The sequence below is a fragment of the Hyposmocoma kahamanoa genome, unplaced genomic scaffold (assembly GCF_003589595.1).
Source record: "Hyposmocoma kahamanoa isolate Upper Pololo Valley unplaced genomic scaffold, ASM358959v1 63, whole genome shotgun sequence".
Classification (NCBI taxonomy): Eukaryota; Metazoa; Arthropoda; class Insecta; order Lepidoptera; family Cosmopterigidae; genus Hyposmocoma; species Hyposmocoma kahamanoa.
In genome coordinates this window covers 20,645,158-20,654,424 of record NW_020653851.1, presented here as the reverse complement: position 1 = coordinate 20,654,424, position 9,267 = coordinate 20,645,158, and the positions used below count along the sequence as shown (strand labels likewise).

The 9,267-nt window shown below is 36.8% G+C and overlaps 1 protein-coding gene across 1 annotated transcript in view; it reads right to left on the bottom strand.

Annotated features, from left to right (window-relative positions):
* Nucleotides 1–742: 742 nt before the first annotated feature.
* The window catches only part of LOC113230038 (ABC transporter A family member 3-like), a 79,984-nt gene continuing 71,459 nt past the window's right edge, over nucleotides 743–9,267 (bottom strand). The window contains exons 30-32 of the mRNA XM_026463767.1: nucleotides 8,708–8,918; nucleotides 6,855–7,056; nucleotides 743–1,238 (exon numbers count right to left, since the gene is read on the bottom strand). Coding sequence (XP_026319552.1) covers nucleotides 906–1,238; nucleotides 6,855–7,056; nucleotides 8,708–8,918 — 746 coding nt within the window. The 3' untranslated portion in view covers nucleotides 743–905. The remainder of the gene's footprint in view (nucleotides 1,239–6,854; nucleotides 7,057–8,707; nucleotides 8,919–9,267) is intronic.

Below are 9,267 nucleotides of genomic sequence, written 5' to 3'. Positions count from 1 at the left end.
TACGCGCGGTCACAGATTAACTGAAGTAAACAAACTGTCACTTTTACTTTTTTAACCACCGTATTTAGGACACCGTAATGTTCAGTTGTCAATGGACTTTCCATGGCAGTTTGTCTACATTTAGAATGTGGTCTTAAATATTTATAAAAATGCAGAAAAAATAACGTTCTCTCTAACTGCCAGCCTCACAACAAAACAAAGTTTCATTTAAATATATTCCACAGTTAAAATTAATATAAACTAACAAAACTCACTTCCTCAAGCTTAAAGCTTATCTTAGCCATTAACTAACATTTAGCGTTTTTCAAAACTAAACGTAAATGTGAAGAAACCGGTACCACCATCTGGCTACTTGATTGGTTAGTTTCTGACATTACCTTTCTTCGATTTATGAAATAAAAAACAACATAGTAGTAACATTTTTCGTCCTTCGGGACAGACTAAGGCGTCTAAGGGCGCCTTCAAATTAGACGCTTGTAGACATTGACTTACAAATAAATGGACGACGGGTCTAATACAAAAACCACGAAAAAAATGTCCCAAGTCAACCTATTCGAAATTTAAATTGTAATGTCATCGCAGTATCGCGCTGTCAGTAGAACAAATGAAGACTAAAGCGGAGTGTCGCGCTCTGTATACGATTTTAGCGCCTTACAAGTGCGGACACTTTTTAGCGCGGACCCGACGTCCATATAATTGTAAGTCAATGCTTATAGAAGACGCTTTTTGCAGTCACAATTTGTGAACTAAAAATTAAAAAAGCGCTATAGCCGCGCTACTGCAGCGCTTCTTTAAGGTTTTAATTTGAAGACTCCTTAACCCATACGGGAAAAACCATAACGGAAAAACATACTTTTGTTGCCATTTTCTACCTCAATAAATTCGGACGAAAAATTGCAAACTCATTAACGGTGGAAAATGACGGACCAAGGTAACTTTGTCAACGTGGTAATGTCGTAAACCTTATCGAATGTTTTGAGTCGTTCTAACTTGTCCAAGGGAACTTTTATTTCCGCCTCGGGTCGAAAGAACTTCCTGAAGAAAGGTCGGATACGCTCGGTAGTAGTAGTCTCGGCACTAGCTCCGCTGGACAACATGCGGTTGTAAATGTAATCTATAGTTATTGCAGTTACAATGTATGAATACACTTGACTGTTCTCGTTCTTCAGCTTCTCCATTTTTTCGAAGATCGTTGACCATGACAAGTCATTGTCCAAAATCTGCACGTTTACCAACACCTAGTAATATTTGGAAATAAATAAATTTTGTATAACGTTATTAATAATCTACAGTACCGGCACGCTATGATGGCCGTTTTGACAGATGACAATAGTGGGTCAAATCTCAATTCATTATCGAAAAAAATATACTCAAATGGCAGTTGCATCTATAAGATTTTAGGTAGGTATATAACTAGTATTGCAAGTGGCAGCTGATTAAAAAGTTTTAATAAAACGAAAATAAAAATGTTTACTTAATACATCGTCTATTCGGAACTACTTTGTTTTGCATTGAGCTTTGACTAGAGTTTGCTGGAGGTACAAGTTGTGTTAGCCAGCGATCCCATAAAGCCCAACTCACACTGGCGCAGAGTCGAAGCATCGCGACGCGTCATGTTTTCCAGCTATAGCATATTCATCACTATTTTCCCATTATTAAGGTACTTTGTGTTATACACATATGGAGACCGCGCGACGACGCGCGTCGACACTTGGTTGCAGTCAAGCGGCTTCGCGCGTTACTTGAGCACAGTAAAGCGTGAGACGCGGACCACACTGCGATCCGGGCGCACTAATGCGAGCGCCGTCGCGCGTGTGTCGACGTGCGTCGCCAGGTATTGTGGTTGAAAAACAGGACGCGACGCGACGCTTCGAGTCGCGCCAGTGTGAGTTGAGCCTAAGTGACGATCGTATTAGATTTCATTTTTTTTAATTTCGAAGAACAAATGCCGAATTGTTTCATAAAATTATACATTCCATACATTGACTTACAAATAAATGGACGACGGGTCTAATACAAAAACCACGAAAAAAATGTCCCAAGTCAACCTATTCGAAATTTAAATTGTAATGTCATGGCAGTATCGCGCTGTCAATCGAACAAATGAAGACTAAAGCGGAGTTTGGCGCTCTGTATACGATTTTAGCGCCTTACAAGTGCGGACACTTTAGCGCGGACCCGACGTCCATATAATTGTAAGTCAATGATTCCATAAATTATATTGCACGTGACAACAATGTACAGCAATTAGTAGCAGTTACGAATTAATACGAAACTTGATGAGCGGACAAACGTCAAAACGGCCATCATAGCGTACGAGTACTTTTAATATAAGGCCCGGGACAGCGCCTACTAAAGTTTGGCCAAGCTAAGTCTGAACCGGAATAAATTAGCATCCCCGTAAGAATATAATGTTGGCAACATTTCATATCTATGTTGTACTGTCAATTTCGTGGTATTTGAAGTGTCAAACTGTTAACGTTGTTCTTAGTTTATTCTTTTACAAATTAAAACAATGGTGAAACCTTTGAAAAGTAATGTGCGGCCGTGTGCGGCAGTTACTATTTAGAATGATAAGTAATTTCCGTCTAGTAAAGGAGCGGCAGGATTCTCTTTTTAGTAAAAAACAAAAATATTTGGATGATATTAAAGCACTGACAAGTAAGTTGGTTGTAATAGTCGTGATACTTTTGTATATTACTTTAAGTATATTAGTATAGTGTTGTTCTTATTTTTGATAGACGATTATTGTAGTTACTATTACACTGCGTACGTCTGTGTACGAAGGTTTTGTATTATAAAAATGTCGAGATCGCGGCATGAGTCTCAGTCAAAAAGGTACGTCACACACACGGATTTTGTTTATATTTTCTTGTTTTTCCAGGTGGAATAAGCGACGATTTTAAGCCTCTTGCAGAATGCTCTTCAAAATCTAAGTGATTTAGAAGTTTCAACCTCCAGTGAAAGTCGGTATGTGAAGAACATCGCTTTAACGAGTGGTAAGCTTATTTTATACATTTTTTTGAGTTACATGTGTAACTAAAATCTCATAATATTAATTCATTAAATCCCTTTTTTTTTCTTTACAGGAGTAAGTGAACGAACTCTTACGGTGATCAAGAAGGAAGGTCAGTGCAATCACGGTATTTGGAGAACTCCTGAAAAAAAGCGCGCGTCGCGGGCTACTAAACTTAACATTGATAATTTTGATCAGAAAAAGTGCTATTAGAAATAAAATAGATGAATATTATTTGACCAAAAAAGAAGTGCCAACACTTAGAAAATTGTTATTAGAATTAAAGGACGCTATCCAATTTGATGGTTGTTGGGAAACATTAAGGCGAATTTTATTGAATATGGGCTATGAATTCACAAAGGATACCGAAGAATGAACTGTACTCGTGGAAAAAGATGAAGTGGCTGCTTGGAGACATGGCACATAAGAAAAATTTTGGCATTAAAAAATGAGCCTGTGGTATCTAGAAAACCTATTGTGTATGTAGATGAAACTTATGTACATTTGAATTACAAGCCCAAAAAAATAGGCAAGGGCCATCTACTTCTAAAATGATTTCAAACATCTCAAAGGGCAAACGATTCATTATAGTCCACCCTGGCACAGAAAATGGTTTTGTAAACAACTGTACTAGTTTTTAGCACAAAGCCGAACACGAAGATTATCATGACGATATGAACGCAGAAATTTTTTCAAAGTGGGTCACAGAAAAATTGCTACCCAACCTGGAGTCACCAAGCATAATAGTCTTTGACAATGCTAGTTATCACAGCGTCCAGATAAACAAATCCGCAGTCACCAGTTCACGAAAAGAAGAAATAAGAGACTGGTTAACTACAAACAGTATTCCATGGTCAAATGATATCACCAAAAAAGAACTGTTGTGTTTAGGGAAAAGGTATAAACCTGATCCAATTTATTTAATTGATGAATTGTTTAAAGAACACGGTCATGAGGTTTTGAGGCTACCACCATATTTATATGTATATTGTCACTTAAACCCTATTGAAATGGTATGGAGCCAGGTAGAAAGAAAAATTGCTGATAAGAATGTGAAAAGTACCACAAACGAAATGATCACAAAAATTGAAGAAGCTTTTTCATCAGTAAGTATAGATGATTGGAGAAAATATGTAAATCATGTGAAACGGTTAGAAGAGAAACATCAAGAAACAGATAGATTACTGGACGACGATACAATTCCTTTTGTCATAAATGATCGGGATTTCGACAGTGATGACAGTGAGAATGTGAGCGGTGACGATAAATTTGAAGGCATGGAATATTTAGAATCCGACTTGTCAAGCGATGAAGAACAAATTTCGTAATTTGACTATGAAAAAAAAAAAACAAATAAATCGAAATTATTTAAAAACTTGTCTTTTATTGTTAACGATAGGTACATGGTCCCATTTAACACAGTATATACATATATATGAATACTTTATTCTTATTTTTACATTAGTAAGATAAGGACACAATTCAATTCAATATATGTATGTAACAATAACAAGTAATTGAATCATTTTAGTCAAGTATCAAGATTATAATTTGGTGTTCCCCTACACAAATTTATAAAAACTGCTAAATTCAGACCACTGCAGACTTAGCTTTGCCAGACTATCAAGGGATTTTTAGGTTGAATTTAGCTTAATGGTGACATTATAATAAAAATGGAAGTACATTAAATTACTACTCCGCGAACCCGGTGAAGGTTATATCGAGTAAAGTTGCTGCGCTTTGCAATATAAAACAATCAACAACCCCTAGGGATGCCTCGTAGAGAGGCGAAACACGTGTCGGGTATATTTTTGATGTAGGTGTCTGTGACTGTAATTAAGTACGCTTGTGTTATTAAATTAAACCTAAAGATGAAGATGATGAATGTAAGTTGGCACGTTACAAAAGTGCAAAAACAACACTAGGATTAATCATACATACTGCATATACAAGGTTATTTGTAAATTACTAACAACAACTATACCTATTACTAATACCATAAAGAACAACATTTTTTCCATGACTTTTAATAATTAATTACATTTTTAACCAACTTAAAAAAGGAGGAGGCTATACGTTCGGTTGTATGTATGTTTTATGTATATTTTCAGATACGAGGTGTGGCAGAAAAGTAAAGAGATTGATTTTTTATTTACCAAAGTTTTTATTTTTTCTAAACATCAATGTTATCCCCTTCAAGTGGGCAGCTACACACCGATTGAGACGTTGTTCCCATTATTGGTAGCAGCGCTGGAAGTCTTCAACCGGTACGGTCTTCAGCATGTTCGTCACACTCTTTTGGATGTTTTCCAAAGTCCCGAATTGACGTCCTTTGAGGACATTTTTCAGTTTAGGAAAAAGGAAATTGTCACAGGGACTGAGGTCAAGTGAATAGAGGAGCTGGGGAACCACAGGAATGCCTTTTGAGGTCAAAAATTATGTTATGGAGAGGGCAGTGTGACATGGGGTGTTGTCACGATGGAGCATCCGTTTGTCTGCAATGTCTGATCTCACGCAAATGACCCTTTTTCTGAGCCTTTCAAGGACCCCAGCACCCTTATTCACCTGAACTCACTCCCTGTGACTTTTAAAAGACATCCAAACTTCCAAAAGAGTGTGACGGACATGCTGAAGACCATACCGGTTGAAGACTTCCGGTGCTGCTACCAATAATGGGAACTACGTCTCCATCGGTGTGCAGCTACCCAAGGGAACTACTTTGAAGGAATAACATTGATGTTTAGAAAAAATAAAAACTCTGGTAAATAAAAAATCAGTCTCATTACTTTTCTGCCACGCCTCGTATCTGCGTCAATTGTGGACCAATTTTCACAATTCTTTTTTTTGTTTGAAAGGGTGCACTCTCATGGTGGTCCCGTTCTCACCAAGTCCATCTGATGAGCGGATTCCATGAAAATAGAAGGAAATCTCAAATTTTATAGGCATGTCCGTGTATTCACCAATGTCTCCATCAATTGTGCACTGATTTTGAAAATTTTTCTTTTGTTTGAAAAGGTATACCTACTCTCGAGGTGATCCCTGATGCTGTTCCGGGTTCGTTCCATGTATCTCAAATTACTAATTATTTTCCGCAAACAAAACTCGACTTTTCACTTGACACAATACATGTAATCAACAAATCACCGTCACCATGGCAACCAGAAAAGACAATATAAAATTTACAAAGGAGTCCGTAACGTTACAAAGTAGTCATAATCTGATGAGAGGATTCCATGGAAATCGAAAAAAGCCGATAACAAAACTTTTGAGGTCGGTTTTATTTTTCAATGAAAATGTTACAATTATACTTTAATACAAAAATAAAAATACACAAAATAAACAACTGTACAAAAGGCAGGAGTGTGGGTGGGGGTCGTCGAGGAGCACGCCTGCACATTTGAACTTACTACCAGATAGACACAAATCTAACTAAAAATGTCAGATAGTATACAATTAAAACCTAAAAGTTTGTTTGGTAAATTTATTATGTTCTGTAAAAAGTCGCGGTACGAAAATTGTTGTTTTTAAGATGTTAGTAATACTTATAGTCTCGCGAGGTTGTTAGTATCTTACAAATGACCCTGTATAAGCATTCTAATTAATGTTATGGATAAATTCATACGAAAACAAGACCTTGAAATGAATCTTAAGTTTGTGATAAGAATAAATAATTAAAGAAGTACTGCCTAATGAATTCACGGGCCGTCGCTGGTGACATTGCTTTGGTGAATTCCAAAATATTGTTTTTACAAGTTTGTTTTCACGAGTCGAACAGAATATCAGAAGGCTTTCTTACATTCGGCGCTAATATGGCTTATAATTGAAAGTGATACTCAACATCGGAAGTGTCATTAATGACGAAAGCGTTGAAGTATCTTCTGAAAATTTGGACTATGTCCACTTCGTCCTTGAGGTGCACTACGACAGTGAAACCCTGCTCGCTGTACCTGTTTAGCAGGCAGCTTACTTGGTCTACGTCCTTTATAGACCCGTCCAGAAGAATCGCCAATCTATGCGTCACAGGCATATGGCTTTCCACGCTAAAATAGAATAGAATATAATATCGGGAAAATAAAAATAAGTCATACCGTGGTAAGAAACATGCTATTAGTGATAATCATTTAGAATTTTTTTTTTTTTTCAAAAATAGAGACGAAATGTCATTTAATTTGTTTTAAAACTATTCTGCCATTTCATTAGCAACTGCGCTCCGATTGGTCAGCCCCACAGACCGCCCGAATTCGAAACAATTGACGGGTGTCCTCATGGGTGTCGTCAATTCTTTCACTTCAAATCGACCAGTTTAATTAGAGCTTTGCTATAATGGACGAAAATTGAAAAATGACATATTTAATATCTAATTACCAATGAAATTTGATTCCGTTTATTTTGTAATTAAACGTTTTGCTGTTTGTCTCCACACCACCGAATGGAACAGCACGCCATTGTTAGAGATATTTTCTTTATTACAATAAATACAGAATATTTTTAGAACATTCGGAGACGTACACACAGGTCAGTTGTTGGAGCTGTCTATATTTCAGTGCAAACGGGAGTTGATATTTATAAGTGATGTACCACTGATGAATTACCAGGAATGTATAGCCCTTATTTCGTATCTATTTCTGGTTATAAACTCGATGAATCCATGTGACAACATTAGAATGTCAAGGGATTATGATCATCACTAATAATAGTGTATGAAGAGTGTATATTATAAAATAAAGTAGTAGATATTGTCGAAATATAACGACATCAAATAAAAATAAAATTACAATTACCTTTCTTTTTATAATACTAAGTGACGGGACAGACAAATCGTGCGCCTTATGGTAAGCGATACGTCTGTCCATAACAGTTGCAGTGCCTCTCATAACTTTAAATCGCAAACATGTCGATTAATATTGTCGATAGAGTGACAAGAATTGGAGAGGTTGTAGGTTATTTTTCTGTATCCAATGGAGCAATAAACATTTTTGACCTAACTACACTTATGCCTTTCTTCCATGAGGGGTGAGAATATGCTCGAAATATGCATGTTTTAAAATGTTAATTTGTGTTTTATTATAGTTAAAGAAGTTGATTTATCTCATTGAATCCATCTTGGGGTCGTATTCTAGAACTCTACTCAATGCTCAAGTTAGGATTTGAGTATGGTTTAAAGTACTCGAAATCATACTCAAGTCCCTGCCATTAGGGTCGTATTTCCAGTGTTTGTGTTTCCAGTGCAATCCTGACTTGAGCATTGAGTAGAGTTGTAGAATACTCAATCCCCGGCTGGGCCAATCTAGAAAAATTAAATTTTCTATATGTATAGTCTCGGGTCTGGGTGGTTTTGGTATAGGGTGAAGATCATGTCAAGCTTGACGCTTAAGATTTAAATCCAACTCTAAGCCGTTTACGATACAAACGGTCCAAAGTACAAAGTGTCAACCTTGACGTGCTCTTGATTTGTTGTTTCCGATTTCCATAACACAAGTGCTTTAGCTACTTACTTTGGGATCAGATCAACGTATGTGATGTTATCTAATATTTATTATTTATTACGCGGCATCACTGAAAGGGCTGGTAATGAACACTGGCAATGATAGACTAACGTAACTACTTCACAACGTTTTTAACGAACAAAATCTATTATCACTCGATTAAAACAAGCAGTAACAAAACCTTATAAATCTACACATCACGTACTTGCTTGAACTAATAAATATAGCGTGGCCTCGTTTCCTCAGCTCGTACATGATGTAATACATTGCTCGGCGGACGCCAAATTTTTGATATGCCGTGCATTCGTCCAAAACAATGACTGGTGGTGCCCCTATCACGGCAACTGCGAAGTTCAATCTTTTCTGTTCGATGGGTTTTAAACGGCAAATTTTCATGTTCGACAAGGCACCCAGACCTGTTATGGAAGCTCAATTGTGGGTAAGTGGCAACGACGCGAGAAATTAAATCTCTCATTATTAACATGTTTTGTGTTTCAGCTCAATCTGACTGTTATCAATATTTACCACCTACTTTGAACTTGAGACCATTCTTAATGCAAGCGGCATAGAGTTGAATCTAAATCTTGAGGGTCAAGATCATCGAGTATATAACCAGAAATAGAGACGAAATGTCATTTAATTTGTTTGAAAACTATTCTGCCAAATCACTACTGTGACAACTGCGCTCCGATTGGCTAGCCCGAGTTCGAAACAGTCGTCAATTGTTTCATTTCAAATAGATATATAATATTTAATTACCAATGA